Source organism: Schistocerca nitens, chromosome 1, assembly GCF_023898315.1.
Source record: "Schistocerca nitens isolate TAMUIC-IGC-003100 chromosome 1, iqSchNite1.1, whole genome shotgun sequence".
Lineage (NCBI taxonomy): Eukaryota > Metazoa > Arthropoda > Insecta > Orthoptera > Acrididae > Schistocerca > Schistocerca nitens.
In genome coordinates this window covers 486,958,665-486,981,853 of record NC_064614.1, presented here as the reverse complement: position 1 = coordinate 486,981,853, position 23,189 = coordinate 486,958,665, and the positions used below count along the sequence as shown (strand labels likewise).

The window sequence follows — 23,189 nt, the reverse complement described above, 5'->3', positions numbered from 1 at the left end:
TCAGGGTTTGAAATTCTTCTAAATGGCTCGTCATCAAAGAGTTGATTTTTAAATGAGAGTCAAACGCTCAGTGATTCAATAAATTCAAGGTACATTCTTGCACATAGTTCAACTTATGTAAAAGAGTATTTACTTTGAAAGTAACGATTTTCAAACCACTATTTGCAATATTTTCCCGCGACCTGTTAGAAATAGGTTCGTTTCAGCAGTTGCCAGAGATCCCAGATAACAGACGACACCGCGCTTGGGTACCTATCATGACGTAGGAAGCTCGTATGTACATACGTGTACAAGATTGAAAGATCATACATTATGTCACAAAAGAAACAAGACATCAGAGGATACTGAAAGAGCATCGGAATTTTGTAAACCATATTAAAATGTGCGCATTTAAAGTGCATACTTAAATGGCACATTTGTATGTCCAGATTCCCAGTGAAGTAGACCTCCACCTGATATTAAGCTTTTCAGTGTGGTTTTCGGGATGTAAATTTTCTTGGAGCACCAGTACTGCATTATATCATGTTTGGTTCTTTATTATGGTGTAATGCCATATGTGCTAGAAAATGAAAACATGCACTTGAAATGCAGCGAACAGTTGAAACTAGCCAGTACTGTGGAATTAAACATTTTGTTTCAAATAAATTGACTGCCTCTGCGGAAAAGGTTAAGGAAAGTCAAATTTCTTTAGCAAACAGACAAAAATAACTTCATTGTTCTGCAAGATGATTAATGCTTGACTGTCAGAAAGGTGGAAATAAAATAAAAGCTGAAACTAATGACATATTTCAGCCTTCCGTAATTATGTGAATGTGTTTTAATTCACTTGATAGCTCCTGGCCACAGATATCCGTTTTGTTTTCATTTGACGTGATAGTAAACGAAGAGGAAACAGTAGAATCACTAAATGTAAACACGGGTCACGTGGAGACTACCCACTAGAACTCAGACTGCTCTGCGCATCAGCCCCAGATCTACATTTGCGAACCGGGTCAATACTAAAAAAAAATCGAATTTTCAAAATATTTTCATCTTGTAGCGCACCTCTTTCTGAAAAGTTTGAAACATAAAACATATGTATTCAAGGAAATGTAAGACATATTATTTGGTCTTAAGTATGCCAAAGTGCAGTGCCACGCCTCTTCATACGGTATTTTTCTACCGCAAGTTCAAACTTTATTTAGTAGAGTGGAAATTGAAATGTCCTGTGGTGCCTCTCCTGCTCCCAGTTGGCCAGTTTGACAGCCTGCCTCTCTTTAAAAAAAATCTCGCAATTAGTAACAGATGGGATTATCTGTAATCGAGAGAACAAGAACTCTTCAGAAAATCTGAACTCTATTTCCTATTAGTTAATAACTTGCTGTTTTGTGTGACATAAAATTAAATATAGGATATATAAAACCAATACTGACAAGAGGTAAGTAAGAAATTACACTTTTCTTCAAACCTTAGCATTTTTTTCTCTCTAATATCACTACAGCTTTACATGGCATGCTTTCCTTTCTGCAAAAGAATCTATTACCCTCATCAAAGTTCGCCAAATGTTTTGCTACATGAAAAATTGAAATGTCCTTATCTAATACTGAAAAAGCTATTAATACAAATAATACCCAAGACTGGTATGGTTTCTCGATCTGATTACCTCTATTTTGCCACTGTCTGCTAGATAAAACAAAATAGGCCTTTCTAATATGGCAGCAATTTTATAACACATCAAATAAACGAGACTGTTTTGGCACAAATGGCCATTTTTGTAACACGACAGAATATAATCCAATAAATACCAATATCAAATGCCTATTAGGTCTACCACAAGCAAAAAGCTTTATGTTAGGATATAGCTTCACATTTCATTCATACGCAACAGCTTCTCAAGCATGAGATCGAAAAGTAGTATTACGGAATTTTTATATAAATTTGGAATAGTCTTATTCTTCCATAATTTGTGTGATGTCCCCGTTTCTTCTCCTTCCTCGTTCTAACAATCTTGTCATCACCAATTCTGTAGCTATTGCTGCCACTGTCAAAATGTGTTTGCCGATTAACTTCACTAACCTTGCCAGAATCACAGGTTTAGTTATCCCGCGATTATTGCGATTATTTTCCGGTTAGGTGTTATTGCGTGTTCGAACAACACTTTTCCGCGTTACTTCCAGAATAGAACTTACGCGGCTGCTAGCCAGGGACTGTACTACTGGACTTACTAGTGTAGCGATCTGGCCAAAAATTTTCTGTCAAAATTTCGTTTTCTTGGATACACCGAGAAGATAATACATTATCTTTCTCACCTGTTATTCCTGTCAGTTGTTCTGGTAGTCTCAATCTATGGATTTCGCTAGTAATTATAACAATTCTGATCATTCGCAAACCCAATCAACAACATAATCAGACAGCGATTGGCATTCATCCGTTCGGCTTTACTCCCTCAGCTATAGCCCTGTCCCCTTTTCTCTGCGGAAAGTTTACCTAGATGTGACGAGGATTCTCCTGGCAGAGGCATCATGTACACTATGCATGCATTCAAAAGTCAACTTATGATTCATTCAGATATCAACTTAAAATGTGTTCAAAAATGTTCAAAACCCAACAGGCAAGCTTTTCAAAATCATATGAGTAATCAATAGGCAAATGAGCGCAGGATGCTAGGTGCTTTGTGAAACAAGTTTTTTTTCCTCGAGAATATGAATTTGGTGCCCCCTTTTCCCGGTAGCATCTAGCTGCTTGCTGCGACAGCTTGCACAGCCAACAGCCACATTCCTGTTGCCAGAAGCGGGAGAATCTACTACTCAAATGTGACTTAACTGCGCATGCACATGAGCCCGCGCATAACTGCTAAAACAAATCGAATGTAAACAGTTGCGACTTCACGCTCATTGGAGACAATTTGTTGTTATGAAGCACTGCATAGTCTTCCTAAAGCCTTTGACATGTTTTCAATTGGCAGGCGCTTGCATGAGCACTGTGTGTCGTCATATATGGCGCATTTCCTTTGCAATTTAAGTTGTTTTCATTTTATTCTCTCATTTATGTTTTACTGTTGAGGTATTATTCTGCAGTAGCGAGATACAGTAATATCCTTTGTTACAGTATCAGTTCTTACCAGTCAAAATTACAAAAATTTAACTGAAAACTAAAACAATGAAAAATTCCCAGAAATTCTAAAAATACCCCGGGTTTTTCCCGGTTTTCTCCCCGATGAAAAAATTCCCGAGTTTTTCCCGGATCTCCCGGTTGTCCTGGGTCGTACACACCCATTGTCCCAGGTCGTATACACCCTAGCACAAGCTCGACATGCTTCAAGGATGGGGAACGAAATCAGCTGTGCCCTTTCAAAGAAACAACCCTGGCATTTGACTGTAGCAAATCAGCAAAATCGTGGAAAAGCTAAATTGGGATGGCTGGACAAACATTTGAAACACGTTGTTGTAGTTGTGGTCTTCAGTCCTGAGACTGGTTTGATGCAGCTGTCTATGCTACTCTATCCTGTGCAAGCTTCATCATCTCCCAGAACTTACTGCAACCCACATCCTTCTGAATCTGCTTAGTGTATTCATCTCTTGGTCTCCCTCTATGATTTTTACCCTCCACACTGCCCTCCAATGCTAAATTTGTGATCCCTTGATGCCTCAGAACATGTCCTACCTACCGATCCCTTCTTCTAGTCAAGTTGTGCCACAAACTCCTCTTCTCCCCAATTCTATTCAATACCTCCTCATTAGTTATGTGATCTACCCATCTAATCTTCAGCATTCTTCTGTAGCACCACATTTTGAAAGCTTCTATTCTCTTCTTGTAAAAACTATTTACCGTCCATGTTTCACTTCCATACATGGCTACACTCCATACAAATACTTTCAGAAACGACTTCCTGACACTTAAATCAATACTCGATGTTAACAAATTTCTCTTCTTCAGAAACGCTTTTCTTGCCATTGCCAGTCTACATTTTATATCGTCTCTACTTCGACCATCATCAGTTATTTTGCTCCCCAAATAGCAAAACTCCTTTACTTTAAGTGTCTCATTTCCTAATCTAATTCCCTCAGCATCTCCCGACTTAATTTGACTACATTCCATTGCCCTCGTTTTGCTTTTGTTGATGTTCATCTTATATCATCCTTTCAAGACGCTATCCATTCCGTTCAACTGCTCTTCCAAGTCCTTTGTTGTCTCTGATAGAATTACAATGTCATCGGTGAACCTCAAAGTTTTTATTTCTTCTCCATGGATATTAATACCTACTCCGAATTTTTCTTTTGTTTCCTTCACTGCTTGCTCAATATACAGATTGAATAACATCGGGGAGAGGCTACAGCCCTGTCTCACTCCCTTCCCAACCACTGCTTCCCTTTCATGTCCCTCGACTCTTATAACTGTAAATAGCCTTTCGCTCCCTGTATTTTATCCCTGCCATCTTCAGAATTTGAAAGAGAGTATTCCAGTCAACATTGTCAAAAGCTTTCTCAAAGCCTACATATGCTAGGAATGTAGGTTTGCCTTTCCTTAATCTTTCTTCTAAGATAAGTCGTAAGGTCAGTATTGCTTCACGTGTTACAATATTTCTACGGAATCCAAACTGATCTTCCCCAAGGTTGGCTTCTACTAGTTTTTCCATTCGTCTGTAAAGAATTCACATTAGTATTTTGCAGCTGTGGCTTATTAAACTGATTGACTGGTAATTTTCACATCTGTCAACACCTGCTTTCTTCGGGATTGGAATAATTATATTCTTCTTGAAGTCTAAGGGTATTTCGCCTGTCTCATACATCTTGCTCACCAGATGGTAGAGTTTTGTCAGGACTGGCTCTCTCAAGGGCGTCAGTAGTTCTAATGGAATGTTGTCTACTCCCGGGGCCTTGTTTTGACTCAGTTCTTTCAGTGCTCTGTCAAACTCTTCACGCAGTATTGTATCTCCCATTTCGTCTTCATCTACATTCTCTTCCATTTCCAGAATATTGTCCTCAAGTATGTCACCCTTGTATAGACCCTCTATATACTCCTTCCACCTTTCTGCTTCCCCTTCTTTGCTTAGAATTGGGTTTCCATCTGAGCTCTTGATATTCATACAAGTGGTTCTCTTTTCTCCAAAGGTCTCTTTAATTTTCCTGTAGGCAGTATCTATCTTATACCTAGTGAGATAAGCCTCTACATCCTTACATTTGTCCTCTAGCCATCCCTGCTTAGCCATTTTGCACTTCCTGTCAATCTCATTTTTGAGACGTTTGTATTCCTTTTTGCCAGCTTCATTTACTGCATTTTTATATTTTCTCCTTTCATCAATTAAATTCAATATTTCTTCTGTTACCCAAGGATTTCTACTAGCCCTCATCTTTTTACCTGCTTATCTTCTGCTGCCTTCACTATTTCATCCCTCAAAGCTACCCATTCTTCTTCTACTGTATTTCTTTCCCCCATTCCTGTCAATAGCTCCCTTATGCTCTCCCTGAAACTCTGTACAACCTCTGGTTTAGTCAGTTTATCCAGGTCCCATCTCCTTAAATTCCCACCTTTTTGCAGTTTCTTCAGTTTTAATCTACAGCTCATAACCAATAAATTGTGGTCAGAGTCCACATCTGCCCCTGGAAGTGTCTTACAATTTAATACCTGGTTTCTAAATCTCTGTCTTACCATTATATAATCTATCTGATACCTTCTAGTATTTTCAGGATTCTTCCATGTGTACAACCTTCTTTTATGATTCTTGAGCCAAGTGTTAGCTATGATTAAGTTAAACACAGTACTCCCAAATGTGAGTCTAGTGTGCTAATCATTGTGCCATCTCACTCAGTATAATTTGGACAGAGTTAACAAAAAGGGAAGTACTAAATAGGTTGGTGAAAGTGGACAAAAATTGCATTAGATGACAAGGAGAAAGAAAAATTGGCTAGAACTTTCCCACATCAGAAGCAGCTCATTAACAGGCACACTAGCAAGAATGATGAAAGGAAAAAAAGAAGGCAAGAGAGAAATATATAGAATATTAAAGTGAAACTGAAAAATAGTTGTTTAATGACAATAGGTAGTACAGAAGACAGCAAGAGAAGGATAGCCAATTTTATTTTAACTCCTACAAAGGTGACAAAACGTTAAATTGCATTTTCAGTTTAGAAACAATATAACATTGCAAAAGTAATTACCTGAATGACCACATGTAATGAATATAATCAAGGAACCTGCAATAAGATGTGAAAGCTGAATCATACAAGTAAACAATATGAAGTTACTTTGCAAGCACACGAATGAAGTATGGTGAATTTTTGTTACAAATCAGTATATTTGATCCAAGATAGAAGACATTTTAATAATTATGTATGTATTATTTGTATGTTCTATGCTGTCTACAAAACCAGAAAAGATACTTTTTCAGATCACTATGCTATTCTGAGCTCCTGAACAAAATAGCACTTGAAAGAAAAATGTATTTCTAAAGAAAATACCAACCTGCATTTGAAACAGCATTTTCCTTGTTCGATGTAATGGCAGCATTATTGAGAGGGACTGGTCTATTTCCTGTAGCGCAACTTAATAGATTGTTAGGAGTAAGATTGTTGTTATGATTATTCTCCTTGTTGTCGGCAACACTGAGCGAACACCGCTGGTCATCCATTCTTTTTGATTGGAAACGAGAAAGTAGATCAAAAAATGATTCCTCGTCTTCCATATGTTCTGTCTGTGCAAAAGAGGAAAAAAGAAAAAAAAAACTATTTCAAGTTGTATATAATCATGAAAACAACAATATTGAACCACTACCCTAAACAAGCTTTAAAAGTAGAAACTTTAAAAAAGTGATTTGTAGACAAGTACTCCAAACAGCATGAAAGATAAAGGCAAATAGCCTTTCTGTTTAAGTAAAATTCTACTTACATAGGAAAAAAATTACCCTAGTATTTCGTTCTCTCTTGCCTTAATTCTGCTAATTAATCTTTAATGACATGGAGTTTATGAATTTTGTATTGTCATCTAACTGATCTATCACATTATATTTCATTCCTCCTCTCTCTCCTTATATTCCTTATACCTAGAATCCACTCGTAATGTACATGGGGTAATTATCATTTTAGAGAATATGGAGGGATTCTGATTTGGAGGTAGTATAGCAACACTTATATGTATCTGAGGTCTGACAGTATACTATGATGATGATACCACCATATGCATATCCAGTACAAATGACATAACTACTACACTAAATTACAAAATTATACACAGATAAACTTTATACTTCAATAAGGAGCTGGAATGGCTAAGCTACTGACAACAAGCTTTATCCATAACAATCAAGTGCCCCCTTCCCCCTCCTTGCCCCTTTCACTGTTATTTGAAGATGTTGCAAAATTTAACCAGAGAACTGACTGATCACCAACTGGCTGGGGTGCTTGCAAACCATCCAATCGTTGACTTTGCCAGACAGTCTTCAACTGTAGGGTTGGTAATCTCTACAGCTCTCCAATGACACCGACTATTCTCCTCAATGTATGTATTTTGCTAGTTGGTTGTTAAGAACAATGAATCTCCTGAAAAAGAGCATTTCACACTGATGAACAAATATTCTGGATTGTGCATATCTTTGAAACCACTCCTGTCATCCATAACAAGACCCCAATTTGCTTATCCATTGAATTTGTAAATCAGTGAGAAGCACTCCTGAAGTCCGGCTTTTTGTTTTCACAATGGCAATTCAACAGTCAGGATTTATTTCCAGTTTTTTTTTTTTTTTTTTTTTTTTTTTTCTCTTGATGCAATTACTCCTAGATCTAAAGCACAAGTAACTTCTGTGCAATTGTGCACTGACTGACCCAAATAGTCTTTTAATTTTCATTTCTCTATCTCTCTTGCCGCCAATTCCTCAAATATCATGAGAGGTGATAGCACTTAAAGGGTAGATTTTGAAGTAGGAAGTGAGTTTCAAACACCCTCTTAGAATCCAGACAGACTTTTTCAAGGACACAATTGCATCCCTGTCATAAAATTGATTTAGTACCAAAGAATGCAGTACGTAAGAATTTGTGTCACACATTCCACACATCATTCTAAAACTGATCTTTCTTCTGAGCACAACAGTGCACACTGTAGTGGTGATATAACCTAAATTCATATTGTGAAACCTTGGTGTCTCACAATCCTCTAGTTTTACTCTACTGGAACCAATATTCAGCTTTCTTCCTCAGTACTGTTAAGATGAAATACAGACTTGCATTTCCCCTGGGTAGTGCTCTTAGCTCACTGTATGCTGGTAGTCTCCTCAGAGCTTCACTGACCTTTTGTCAGCCTTTTCAAAACTGTTTCATTATAAATTTTGGGCAGGCAGGCACCAATATGCAAGATGTAAAGCAATCAACATAGCACACTGGCCTGGGTTAACATGTTTTTTTCCTGATTTCTCACTGACTCTCCTTCCTTTGGAACATTACCAAGGCATAGAGTGTTTCCTTAATGGCATTCAGTAACCTGGTGTCCCTAGTGTTATAGGGGAGCTTAAGCACATTTTTTTACACTTAACCAAGGGTCATGTTTCATTGAAATCCCCATAAACAGGGGCAGTAATTAGTTTCTTTCTTTCTCTCGTCTCATTTCCTTTCTTTTTTTTTATTGCCATCTTTGATATGCTGGATTAGGTTCAGCATCTGGCTACCTTACAAACTTTCAGAGCTAAATTCAGAGTACTTTGGAATAAAATTTTCAAACATCATCCTGTTTAAAGTTGCAAAGAGATGGCTCAGCAAAGACAATGGATGAAAGGATTCCTCCTCCAATTTAATAAGGGGTTCCACCAGTGCTTTTGAGGACAGCTCAATTGAATTTCCTACTTCTGATAAAGGAACTGGCTAACCCAAGAAATAAAATTTCTCTTGCTGTTGATCCCACAACACTACTTCAGGTGGTTCTAGGAATCAGTACAAGATGTTAGCCAGATGTGTGTTTAGAAGCATCAGTTTGAACTCTGAGATGCAATGATCAGGGCCTGCAGTTGATTTTACAGGCAATATAGTGGTATCATATGCTAAGAACAGAGAATATTTTAAAGCAGCATCTAATTTTACACTAAAATAAAGGATGAGTTCTTGGGGTCTTGGGTTTAGATTTATTCATACATGAAACACAGTTGTTATATACATGTAAGTTGCTGTCGCATGGGAAGGGAAAGAAATGTTTTTGAGAGAAAAAGAAAGGAAAAGAGCCATATGCACATATTCTTTCTCCATCATCTTCCTTTTACAAAATTAGACATGGAGTGAATTTATACAAAAACAGTAAGCTGTCACTCTGAGAAGTAACATTATTCTACATTTTACATCAACTTCTTTTTATATCTCTACAGAATATAGAGGCAGAAAAACAAGACTATTATCAATGTTAAATGTAATCGCAATTGGGAATAAGGACAACTATTAGCTGTAGAATGGAATGATGACAATGGAAATTTGTACTGGACTGGGACTCAAACCCGGATTTCCTATTTATGTGAGCAGTCACCTTACGATCTGGCTATCCACGTATGACTCACAGACAGACCCAAACTTACATAAGTCATCAACCATGCATCCTTAACCTGTACTCATACATCCATATGTATATTCCCATACAGGTCAGGCATTGTACTTTAAAGTCGCTTGCCTGGTATTGACAGAGAAATATGATACTGCAATACCTGTGTTATTCAAATTATGATAAAAGTTCCTTTGGACATGCATGCAAAGTTCATTTGGACATGCAAGCATGTCCAAAGGAACTTTGCCGCACAATCAGAATAACACAGGCACTCCAGTATTGTATTTCTCTGCTGATACTGGGCAAGCAACTTTCAAATACAACGTCTGATCTGTATGGGAATATACATAATGATGTGAGAGTACAGGTCATAGACATATGGCTGACAACATATGGAAGTTTGAGTCTGTCCGTGAGGCATACACACATGCATGCATGCATGTCTAAAGGAACTTTACATCTTAATCAGAATAACACAGGCACTGCAATATCATATTATCAATGTGGAACATAATGAGTAAAATAGTCTTGTGTAGGTCATTTCCATGTAACAAATTTTATACTTCCTAAGCAAATTATTGTTGGAGTAACTAAAGATATGGAATCTACTCATCAAGCAGCAGCAGAACATACAGATAAAATAAAGTTATAATTAGGCAAGCTTTTGGAGCCAGGAGGTTCATTTTTAGGCAGAAGGCCTAATGGGGAAGGAAGAGGGGTGAAGGAAAAGGACTGGAGAGGTCTAGGAAAAGGGGTAGATTTCGGGAAAGTCACCCTGAACCGCTAGTCAGGGGGACTTACCACATGGGATTTTGTCAAAAATTGATTGATTTCATTGTTATAAAGAATGTCAGTGATATCTGAAAATATTTTTTTTAAAAAAAGAAAAATGGAAGAGCATTTTCCATGCATAATAAATTCAAAAGGAATATTCTGATTATTTATGAGAGTGATCAAGAGCTGTGATATTGTTTTCAGATAATCAAATAGATAACTTGAACAAAATCTTCACATTTGTGCAATTTTGAATCAACGAGAAGCGCTGTCAGTACCTAGAAGTAAATCACTCAAAGAGTGAAGTACAAACATCTGTGGTGCATAGCATGATCAACATTGTTGGCATTTAGCATCTTTGCACCCAAGAATACTGTCTCATGTGGTGTTATCACCTAATATGCGGTACACTGGTTTGCCCCTTGTTCAGGCAGTATACCACATTAGAGGCTAAACTCTGCACAGAACACATATTAGGAGGAACATCATCAGTGGATGCAATCAAATAAATTAGAAGACTCGATAAATGGAGACTCGAGCATCAGTGTCCCATCACTATAGTTAAAGAACTGCTATTAATCTGCCTTTTCCAATCTGTAACATTCTGAACAACTTTGCTCCTATAGAGAATCCCTGAACATCCACAATCTGATGGAGCAAACAAAAATGCAGTGCAATTGAGTGTTGTAAACAGTAATAAATTTGGGATTTAAGTAATGTAATCAGAATTATAATTTATGTAATTTTTTAAAGGAAAGAAAGAAAGGCAAATAAAAGGTACAGTACATAAATAACTGATCTGATCTCTCGTATAGCCAGGACGGATCTTTACCTTTGTTTCATCAGCTGGGGCAGTGGCAGCAGCAGTAGCAGCTGATTGCTGACATTCTTGTGCAGCTGTTTCAGATTGGTTGTTTGACAAGTCCCCATTAGGTTTCTGTTTGTTTTCAGGTGTTAACTGAAAAATAATTTGTAATTGCAAGTGTACCAATATATCTGACATACAGTTTGCATCCAACACCAGTTTGTACTTTCAAGAATCTACAAATTACTAATATAATTTTGAAGATAAAAAATATTAATAATACTTCAGTAGCACAAACTGCTGCAATCAATCCACATCTGCTAAGGTCACATGATAATGTTATGGCAATCTGTAATGTAATCATTGCAATATTAATTTTCCCTCATACTGTGGAAACCAATTTTAGTTCGGAAGACACTTAGTTTTGACATTAAACAGAAACACTTAAGCTCACTAAAATGAAACTTTCATTCTTCAGAGCTCTGAATTTTCTTGACAGTTTAGTACCGTTTTAATAAGATTCAAACCTGGACCATAACCTTTCATGGCCAGTGTTCTTTTCAAGTGTTTTAACAAGGTATGAACCATGATCGCTACTAATCTTCAATCAGCAACTTCACACATACCATTTTCCAGATGTCAACATCTAACTGTCTATGTTACATCTAAAATGAAATCCGTATGGCACAGTCCATGAAGCAGTGAAAGTCAAGCACATCGTGTTGGGCAGCATGCTCAGCAACTGAGTTGACCAGCTATGTCTTGACCACAGTTCGGCAATGGCCATTCATGTGAACGGAGAGCTTGTTAGTGGCCCTGCCCACATAGAATGTTGCACAGTAGTTGCAGCCAGGTTGGTAGATGACCACATAGCCACTTTCACATGTGGTCCTACCTTTGATGGGATAGGAGAAACTTGTGCCAGGACTGGTGTAGGTGGTAATGGAGGATGTATGGCACAGGTCTTTCATCTAGATCTATCGCAGGGATATGAACCTCCCCCTCAAGGGTGGCTGTATCACTACCTCTGTCCATATCAAACCTACCACCCACCAACAATTCATCTACTTTGACAGCTGACAATAATTCCACACCAAGAAATCCCTTCCATACAGTCTAGCCACTCATGATTGTCGCATCTGTGGTGATGAACAGCCCCTCTCCAAATATGTCAAGAGTCTCGCTGATACCTTCACAGACCGAAATTACCCTCCTCATCTTGTACAGAAACAGATCTTTCGCACCATGTCTCACCAATTACCTACCATCTTCCACATATCCAGTGTCTGACCACAAAGGAGCACCACCCTTGTGACTACACCCAGGACTGGAACAACTGAATCACACTCTCTGCCAGGGTTTTGAATCCCTCACACTGTGTCCTGGAATGGGAAATATCCTCCCCATCCCTCTCATAGTTTTATTTCACTGCATGCCTTGCAATATCCTTGTCCATCCTAATTCTACCCCTGTCTCCAATCCCTTTCTTCATGGCTCATTACCCTGTCAGACCTGTCCCACACATCCTCCTACCACCACCTACTCCAGTATTGTCACAGGCATCTCCTGCCTCAAAGGCAGAGCCACTTGTGAAAGCAGCCATGTGGTCTATCAATTTAGGTATGAGAGTGAATCAAAAAGTAATTTACACTTCCAAGTTATGACCATTTATTACAGCACGCACGTGCCCACGCACGCACGCACGCACGCACACACACACACACACACACACACACACACACACACACACAGAGGCACTACAGCTATGACAATATACAATGTAAGTTCACTTTTCCACAAAGTCCCCAAGGGGCATTTCTCAGAATGGGTAATCAACCAACTTTTCAGTTCCGGATGCACTTACATTACATTTGAAATTAAATCCGTATGGCACAGCCCGTGAAACAGTCAAAGTCAAGTCCTATGTAACCACCTGGATACAGCTGCTTATATCTCCTCATCATTTCAGAATTGTTGTCCAGCGAGATCCTTTTTCACCTTGTCGAACACATGATAACCGCATGGCACTAGGCCTCAACTGTATGGAGGATGTTGCCATACTTCCCACTTCAATCACTGCAGCAGCTCTGACGTTAAGCAGGCCGTGTGTGGCATTGCATTATAGTGCAACAAAATCACACTGGTGCTCAATTTTATCTGTCAGTTTTTTTTTTTTTTTTAATTGCCTTACGGATCCGGTGCAACGTCTGACAAAATGAAGCAGAGTTGATTGTCATGTCTTGCAGAGTTTACTGTCATGTCTTTCAGCATAAAATCCACATGCACCCTTTGTGTCAAAGACCACTGTCACCATCACCTTTCCTGACGAAAGTTTGGACCTTGACCTTCTTTCATTGTGGTGATGTGGTGTGCATCCATTCCATCGATATTCTCTTTGTTTCAGGGGGGAGGGGGGGGGGAGGTGACATTGTGGATCCACGTGTCATCTCCTATGATGATTCACCACAAAATATCAATCCAAAAATCCCAATGTTGTCCCTTGTGCACATCAGTGAGCAGCTGTGGGACCCAACTGGCACACAGTTTACAATGCTGGTGGACCCTGCCATATCAAATGTTCAGCAGTTTCCTGCAGCTTTATGCGCCGATCCTCTCTAATGATCACATCCACACAGTTAACTTTTGCAATAGTACTGTGCATTTCGAGCCTGCCCTCGTGATATTTATCACTGAGATCTGAGCATCCAGTGTCAAACTGCTTACACCACTTTATAATACCTGGGCAAGAGTTTGCACACTCACCAAATACTGCAATGATTTCACAATGAATGTCCATGCATTTGAGCTATTTATCCCATAGCAATCTGATCACTGCATGCACTTCCAATTTGGAGTGAACACCCAGTGGACGCGCCATTGAGCCATGCCCGCTCTGCACCAGACATATAAGTAGTTAATGTCACGTGCAACACAGTGACCACGGTCTCGACGCACAGTGTGCTCTCACAACGAGCTAGTGTAACTTACTTCTTGATTCGCCCTTGTACAACCACTGTGTGCCACTCTGCTTGGGTATGACCACTAACAAGCTGTCTGTCTGCATCAATAGTCATTGCCACACTGTGGTCAAAAACCAGTTGGAAGACATAACTGCTTAACATGCTGTCCAACACAATGTGCTTGACTTCACATCCTGTGCCATTTGGCACCAGCTTTTCTGGATTTTACAGGTGGGAACTCTCCCAACAACATATCCTTTGTTCTTGTAACCACGCTGGCCTCAACCTTCACTAGCCCAACACTTCAACGTAAGATGAGCTCGAATAATTTATTTCCACCAGACATTGCAAAGAAACATTAAGGCTTGGATTATCACTTTTACCACCAGCAGACATCAGGAGAGGGTCCACTAAAGTAGGCTGTTCCAGCTCATGTGCCCACTGGCAGGCAGCCAAGCACCCATGGGCACAGGTGGGCAAAAGGCTGATGTTCAGGCAGCTGGGCTGGGGCTGGCCGAGCACTTGTGAGCAGGATTGGCCGCATGGTTAAAAAATGTGAAATGTGCAAATAGAATCACCTGGCAGGTAGCCTTCACTAGCTGTGTCTTTCTGCAAGCAAGCTGAGGGATGCCTGGCAGTGCCCGCATCATATGGAACAGAGTTGGAACAGCCTGCACTAAAGACTGAGTAAAGAAGAAATAAGAGAAAATTGTACCTCACCAAGATGCTAAAGAAAGCATATCAGCAAGGCCGTTATATGCTCATCAAAATGGGAGATGTGGTGGGAGTTCATAGAGTGCACACCATGTAGCTCAGTGTTCTTCCACTGCCATTTCAAGCCAATGGTGTAGACATCACAACAGAAGTTCAAAACTATTATGCAAAGCTGCAGTTACACTAAGCCCTCATCAAAGATTTCATTCTGTTCATTGTTAGAGCCAATTGGCTATGATCAACATGGTGCTCCATGTGATTATACAAGGACTCTGGATTTACTTCCTTCAATGCTAAGTAGCATACTGGGCACCAATCTTCCTCCAGCTAATTCGATCATCCGTCAAGTTTTCAGCTTCCTCCCAATTACTATCCGTTCATTGCAGATCCTTCACAGAAGTTCATTTTCAGATGCCGTTGGTTCCCACAACAATGACGATTTGGCGATTCTTCCATTTTTCATACACAGAATGTGCCCCACAAGCTTCAATCTTCTTTCAGCAATGACCGTGTGCAGGCTGCATAGACCACTACTTCTCAGTACTTCATCATTTAGAAGGCGGTCACGACAGCTGATCTACGAAATTTGCCTCAAGCATTGTTGGTGAAAAACATTTAGCTTGTTCACTAATTTAAACGGCGTTTTCAAAGTCTCACATTGTATATGACCATCAGTAAGATGATAGAGTAGTACAGCTTAAGTTACGTGGACAGATTTATACAGTCAAATTGCTAGATGGTTCGCATTCGTTGAGAGATTGCGGAATGTTTCCTAAGTCTGCTGATGATCTCAGCATCTATGACATGGGTTATCACAGATAACGTCTCTGAGATATGGAAATCAGCCAACATTTTATGCTACTTTCTATTGCACTAAAATTTGGGTAGATACATTTCCACTTTTTACACACACTGTGTTAGCACCATTTATTTTTAGCCTTACAGAACTGGCAATTCCACCCAACTTGGTAGTCAATAGTTGCAAACTTTGTGCAGTTGATACCAGAAGAATGATGTCATCAGCAAAATCCACATCCATAAGTCTAAACTGCTCATTCCAACATGTGTCCATGTTGGAGCTGTCTACAGTTGTTCTCATTATGAAGTCTACATTTGCATCTACATGGTTACTCTGCAATTCACACTTAAGTGCCTGGCAGAAGGTTCATCGAACCATTTTCATATCACTTCTCTACCATTCCACTCTTGAATGGCACGCGGAAAAAAGAAACACCCAAATATTTCTGTTCGAGCTTTGATTTCTCTTATTTTATTATAATGATCATTTCTCCCTACGTAGGTGGGTGTCAACAAAATATTTTCGCATTCAGAAGAGAAAGTTGGTGATTGAAATTTTGTAAATAGATCTCGCCGCAAAAAAAAACTGCCTTTGTTTCAGTGACTGCCACCCCAACTCGCATATCATATCAGTGACACTCTCACCCCTATTGCGTGATAACACGAAACGAGGTGCCCTTCTTTGCACTATTTCGATGTCCTCCGTCAATCCTACCTGGTAAGGATCCCACACTGCACAGCAATATTCCAGCAGACGACAGACAAGTGTAATGTAGACTGTCTCTTTAGTGGGATTGTCGCATCTTCTAAGTGTTCTGCCAACAAAGCGCAGTCTTTGTTTCGCCTTCCCCACAATATTATCTATGTGGTCTTTCCAATTTATGTTGCTCATAATTGTAATTCCTAGGTATTTAGTCGAATTGACAGCCCTTAGATTTGTGTGATTTATCGTATAACCAAAATTTATCACATTTCTTTTAGTACCCATGTGGATGACCTCGCACTTTTCTTTGTTTAGCGCTAATTGCCACTTTTCGCACCACACAGAAATTCTCTATAGATCATTTTGTAATTGGAATTGACCGTCTGATGACTTTACTAAACGGTAAATTACAGCATCATCTGCAAACAATCTAAGAGGGCTGCTCAGATTATCACCTAGGTCATTTATATAAATCAGGAACAGCAGAGGGCCTATGACACTACCTTGCAGAACGCCAGATATCACTTCTGTTCTACTCGATGATTTACTGTCTATCACTACGAACTGTGACCTCTCTGAGAGGAAATCACAAATCCAGTCACACAACTGAGACGATACTCCATATGCAAGCAATTTGATTAATAGTCGCTGGTGAAATCTGGAAATCTAGGAATACGGAATTGATCCGAGATCCCTTGTCGACAGCACTTATTACTTCATGGGAAGGCACAAGAACGATATTTTCTGAATCCGTGTTGGTTATGAATCAAAAAGTCATTTTCTCCAAGGTGATTCATAATGTTCGAGCACAGTATATGCTCCAAAATCCTACTGCAAATTGAGGTCAGTGATATGGGTCTGTAATTCAATGGGTTACTCCTATTTCCTTCCTTGAATATTGGTGTGACCTGTGCTACTTTCCAGTCTTTTGGAACAGACCTTTCGTCAACTGAGTGGTTGTATATGATTGCTAAGAAATGTGCTAGTGTGTCTGCATACTCTGAAAGGAACCTGATTGGTCTACCATCTGGACCGGAAGACTTGCCTTTCTTAAGTGATTTGAGTTGTTTTGCAACACCTAAGATGTCAACTTTTATGTCACTCATGCTAACAGCTGTTATGGTTTCGAATTCTGGAATATTTATTTCATCTTCTTTCGTGAAGGAATTACGGAAAACTATATTTAGTAACTCTGCTTTCATGGCACCATCATTGGTAACATTTCCATCGCTATCGCGCAGTGACGGTATTGACTGTTTTTTGCCACTGGTGTACTTTAAATATGACCAGAATCTCTTTGGGTTTTCTACCATATTTTGAGACAATATTTCATTGTGGAAACTATTGAAGGCATTTCGAATTGACGTCCACACTAAATTTCGAGTTTCTGTGAAACTTAGCCAGTCTTGGGGATTTTGCGTTGTTCTGCAACAGTGTTCTGTGTTCTGACGTGTTTTGTGTACCATGGTGGATCAGTCCCATCTCTTACTAACTGATGCGGTATGAATCTATCTATTGCTGTCGATACTGTATCTTTGAATTTGAGCCGTATCTGGTCTACATTTACATAATTAGCTGGGATGGAATTGAGAATCTCTCTTAGGAAGGCATCAGGCGAATTTTTATCTGCTGTTTTAATTAGATATATTTTGCATTTATTTTTAGTGGTTTTGGTTGATACGGTTTTGAGCCTCTTTACAATGACCTTACGTTCACTAATCCCTGTATCCGTCATGACGCTCTCTATTAGATCAGGATTATTTGTGGCTAAGAGGTCAAGTGTGTTTCACAACCATTTACAATTCGTGTGGGCTCATGAACTAATTGTTCAAACTAATTCTCAGAGAAAGCATTTAGCACAATTTCGGAAGATGTTTTCTGTCTTACCACAGGCTTTGAACATGTATTTTCGCCAACAAATCGAGGGTAGATTGAAGTCTCCGCCAATTATAACTGTATGAGTGGTGTACTTATTTGTAATGAGATTCAAGTTTTCTTTGAGGCATTCAGCTATTATATCATCTGAGTTGGGGGGTTGGTAGAAGGAGCCAATTATTATTTTGGTACGGCTGTTGAGTATAGCCTCTACCCATAGTAATTTGCAGGAACTATCTATTTCAACTTCACTACAATATAAACTATGACTAATATAAAAAGGAATAGTGACAAAATATATCCCTTCTGACAATTGTCAGAAAGGGGTGTACCCATCTTCCGTTCTTATTCAGCAACTAAAATCTAGATACAGGTTTCTGGAAACATCAGTGTGACTGTCAGGGATTCCATACAGGCTTACAATATGTATATACTGTCAAAAGCTTTTTTTTTTTTTTTTTTAAAAAAAAAGGAAATCAATAAAGGTTGTGTGCAGTGGATAGTTGAATTCTATGCATTGTTCTATTACATTTCATAGAACAATAATATTTGTTCAGAACTGGATCTCCCTCTTCGAAAGCCAGCCCATTCTTGTAGTCAACAATCTGCTGCTTCTTTTATCCTTTTTAGAAGACTGAGGCAAAAGACTTTGCATGGTACGAAGAGAAGCCAGTTGTAAATTTGGTTAGATTTCCCTTCTTTAGTAGTTTAACAATGATGTTGCACCTCCAGTCTACTGGAACATGCCTTGTTTGCCAACACATATTGCAGAGGTGAATTAAGTCTGGATCTCCATATGTCAGAATTCCAGATGAAATTTCATCTAAACTAGCTGCTTTATGATTTTTAAGTGTTGTAGCCGCTGCTCACATCTGTGCTTCTGTTATATCACCTGATTTTACCATTAGCTCTTGCATCTGTCTCATTTGGAATGTTGTCAGCATTAAGAGAAGTGGGCTAGTTTACAGTTTCTTTAAAGTACTCAACCCAATAGGCAGCGTGTTCATCTTTTGTGAGCAGAAGTTTGCCATTTTTATCCTTTGTGGGGGAGTTTGAAAAACTGTGGGTCTCAGTAAGTTCGCAAATGGTGTGTTATAATGACCTGGTGTCATTTTGAGAGGCAGCATTTTGAACTTCTCTATCTTTCCACTCTGCGTATTTTCATATAGTTACTTGAAGCTCTTCTTGATATTTAGCTTGTTGGCACTGTTGCTTTGCCATCTTTCTTTCGTCTATAAATGCCAAGTTTGGCCTTGAATCCACTACTGTTTCTGTGTTCTTTTCCGTTGTTCAAATGCCTCTTCAGCACGTGTACTCAGAGAATCCTTGAATTTAAACCACTGTGTTTCCACTTCGTCAGGTTGTTCTTGAAGTGCCTGGAATTGATCGATTTCTAAGGCTGATTACAAATGTATTTTCTACTTATTTGTCTTTTAGTTTAGCCACATCAAATGGTCACTTAGGTTGTTGGCACTGCTGCGATTCAAACTTCCCTTTCAGGTCCGCTCAGACCAAGAAATGAACCAACCCAACATTCGCAGCACAGCAGGTTAACGTATCTTGATTTAAGGATCCCACATTTCAAGATCCAATGTGTATTATACTTTTTGCAGCAAACATTGATTTCCATTTCATAAGTTGCTAGATACCCAATTGTGTCGCTATTGAATTATTCTAGTCACTACATTATCCATGCCAAGTTTTAGATTCACGTTCAGGTTCAAAACTTATGAGGTGCAAATTGCTGAATTTTTCTTGTTGCTTCTGTAGCAGTAAAACGTTTTACGGGTTTCTGTATACAATGAAGTAAACAATAAATTTTATCTTAATTAAAAGTAACCTGTAGGTTTATATAATCTGTCAACAAGGATTATGCTCGTCAACACTGCAAAAAATTTGTTACACTGCCCCCCCCCCCTTTTTAAACCGCAAGGCCTACTGTTGGTATACTATTACGAATGAAAGTTTTAAATGGCTTTAATTTGTCACTTTAACTTTTTCCCTTCTGTTTTTGCAAGTGCTCACCACCTGCAAAGTGAGTGCCCAAGGTAAAACTGATCAATCAGACGTCATTATGTAGTGCAGGAAAGGGCAAACTACGCCACTGTCTCCAGACCAATGTTTCAGGTTTGCAGTAGCCTTACACACAAGTGTATATACTTACACCACAGTGCTCAATGTGGAGAGCAACTCACTTTAAATCAATGAAAAGTAGTATGATGGCTGGGTTAGCAACTTCACAGCGAAGGTCAGACATAGCAACATAAATTTACAGCACATCACAGTACGATTCCTTGCTACAGATAGAACTTACAGATCTGCTGAGTGACAGGCAGTTGTGTAATAAGTCCTATAATAAAATAAGTCTAGCAGACTTGCACAGGAATTTTCCTCAACATAAACTTTCATGACTTCACAAGTTTGCAGCTGTGGTTAATTCAATGTTTGTATTTGCCTACTTGTGTGGGCAGCCTTATTCCATAAAAAAGAAGATTAAATCCGCCTACAGAAGCCCACTGACAGACTTCATATTAAAAAAAATTGTTCAAATGGCTCTGAGCACTATGGGACTTAACTTCTGAGGTCATCAGTCCCCTAGAACTTAGAACTACTTAAACATAACTAACCTAAGGACATCACACACATCCATGCCCGAGGCAGGATTCGAACCTGCGACCGTAACGGTCGCGCGGTTCTAGACTGTAGCGCCTAGAACCGCTCGGCCACTTCGGCCGGCACTTAATCTTAAAAGCTTATCTTCAGATTAATAGCACTCAGAAAGTGGTACCAAAGACCTGATGCTTACTGATAAGCAAAATAAGTAGTATTCATTGACATGCAGTATTTTCATGCTTAACATGTGAATAAAATAGTCACAAAATACAACTTGATATCAATTTAAACTCTGTCTGAAAATGAATTAATCATAAGGCTACATCAGTAGTAAGAAATATCATGTTTTGTACTTTGATGTTCCATGTTATGCACTTCGTCACTTAAAAGAAATTTAAGTTTCATTTCAATTGCTCATCAATGCAACAGTCTTAGAAAATAAATTTACCTCAAGAGGTGTCAATTAGCTATTGTGAAGTGATATCTCTGTAGAAATAACATTAGGAGCTATAGAATAGACTCTTCAACAGCAGTTTTTAATGAAGAGCTATCTTGTTCCAATTCCTCCCTCCTCTCCCCTTCCCATATCATTATTCACTTTGAGCCAGCTTACTGTTGTGGCTTGAGTGTGAACCAGCTCGCATGAATAGATCAATGGAAAGAGCTGGTCTAGCAGAGCAGTGAAATATTTTCCCCGTTTCATCAGAGTTTACGAATATGTACCCTCACACAGCCTTTCCTCCTGGAGACTCATAAGCACCTCGTTAGCCCTTTGAATAGGTGTTTAATATACGACATCATATTTGATGAGCTTTATGACCCTTCCACACTTTCTTCACATGCTAACTTTACATAAAAATTAAATGTTGCAATACCTGGGTTGTCTTATGTTACTTTATTATTGTGCACACAGTGCAGAGGGCTTGTATATACTCTGTATTCTCAGTGAGCAATAATTTGTGAAACAGTAGTGAAAAGTGTAGTGTTACAAGAAAAATACCAATAATGTTCATGCACTGATAACATTTAAACGTGATGCAATGTAATGAACACACTACAATATCTCCTTTAAATGCTCAGAAAGGAAAAACAACAACATTAAAATAAAGCAGCTGGAGTAAATTTTCCAATAGGTCTGTAGATTGCTCATAATGCCCATAGCCCACAATAGTTGCTCTGTCTTAATATTTCTCAAAAACTGGCGTACAGCTTCATCGAAGGAGTATGTTTACATTCTTCAGCTAATCTTACCTATAGAGGGAGAACTAAGACGAGCAATGACACATCAAATAATACCATTATTGCATTTTTATATTTTCTTCTTACTCGTTAATTGAATCAGTCACCATATCCTCAAACTGACTAATAACATCTAGCCACACTTCAAACTAACTGACACCGTCAAAATCATCTTTTCGAACAATTATTTCAACCACAACTGCATTAATAGGGTGGAGGTGACACTGTGATAAATAGCATTTACATTTTGTTACTGAACAAACTAAGAGGCCGACACTAAACAATGTGAAAGATCAAAGTCATATCATGGTCAAAATGAACAGTATTGTCATGCTGAAAATGCACCTCTGAAAACCCAGTCAACTAATGCATGTAAAACATCAAACAGAATAACTGTCATGTACAATGGGTAATATGAGTGAGATACAAACTTACAGTAATTCTAGGACTGGCAGTTGTTAAATCTGAGTTACCTTATCAAAGCTATACAAAAAGTTTTATAAATCTGCCAACAATTTGCAGCATTAGTAACTAAATAAATGTGTAATGCTTATATGTTAGTATAAAGGATTTGTAACAAACTACAATTGGCAGACAAAGGTACTGTAAGCAATTCTTGAGATTTGACTGGCATACTCCAAATTAAAAATTAAAACAATATCTATAGTGACACCAGAACACTAATGGCCAGGTCACTCCAGACCTTACTCTAGAGCAACTAGAGCTACTGCAAATGTTATGGTGGAGCTAACTTCAGAACTTATACTGAACACCTACATGAGAAGAAGATATCTGCTTTGTAACGATACATGGCATGCCATGTTAAGCATCCATATAAAACTGTATACAATCATTATTGACTGATACCATGCCGCCTAACCACAAAACACAGTGAAAACCAATCACTTTGTAGTCTCTGTTAAATGTATTTCCAGAATTCATTCCTAGTGATGTCATCATAATTGTTTCTGTACGATTTCCTATACATGTGACCATTAGAGCCTCTCTGCTTAAATAGTTGTATGTCGTGGGTGACAAAGTACTATGATATATAACGACTGAACTATTTGTGATCTAACAATGGAAACTCCAAGTAGGAATATCAACTACATAGGAAAAGAAAGATTGCTATTACCATAAACAAGACACATCAAGTTGCAAACAGGCACAATTAAAAGACACTCACATAAGGCTTCCAGCACACACACCATTCTCAAGA

At 38.7% G+C, this 23,189-nt stretch overlaps 1 protein-coding gene across 6 annotated transcripts in view; it reads right to left on the bottom strand.

Moving 5' to 3' along the window:
• Window positions 1-23,189, bottom strand: part of LOC126252407 (G-protein-signaling modulator 2) — a 140,965-nt gene that overhangs the window by 66,116 nt on the left and 51,660 nt on the right. For 5 of the 6 annotated variants that reach the window (XR_007545837.1, XR_007545838.1, XM_049953301.1 and 2 more), the window contains exons 10-11: window positions 11,096-11,221; window positions 6,442-6,670 (exon numbers count right to left, since the gene is read on the bottom strand). Coding sequence is in view for 4 of the 6 variants with exons in the window: in XM_049953301.1 (XP_049809258.1) it covers window positions 6,442-6,670; window positions 11,096-11,221 (355 nt within the window). In the remaining 2 variants the exon portion in view is untranslated. Of the gene's footprint in view, window positions 1-6,040; window positions 6,174-6,441; window positions 6,671-11,095; window positions 11,222-23,189 lie in introns of those variants that run through there. The other variant, XM_049953328.1, reaches the window with a different exon arrangement.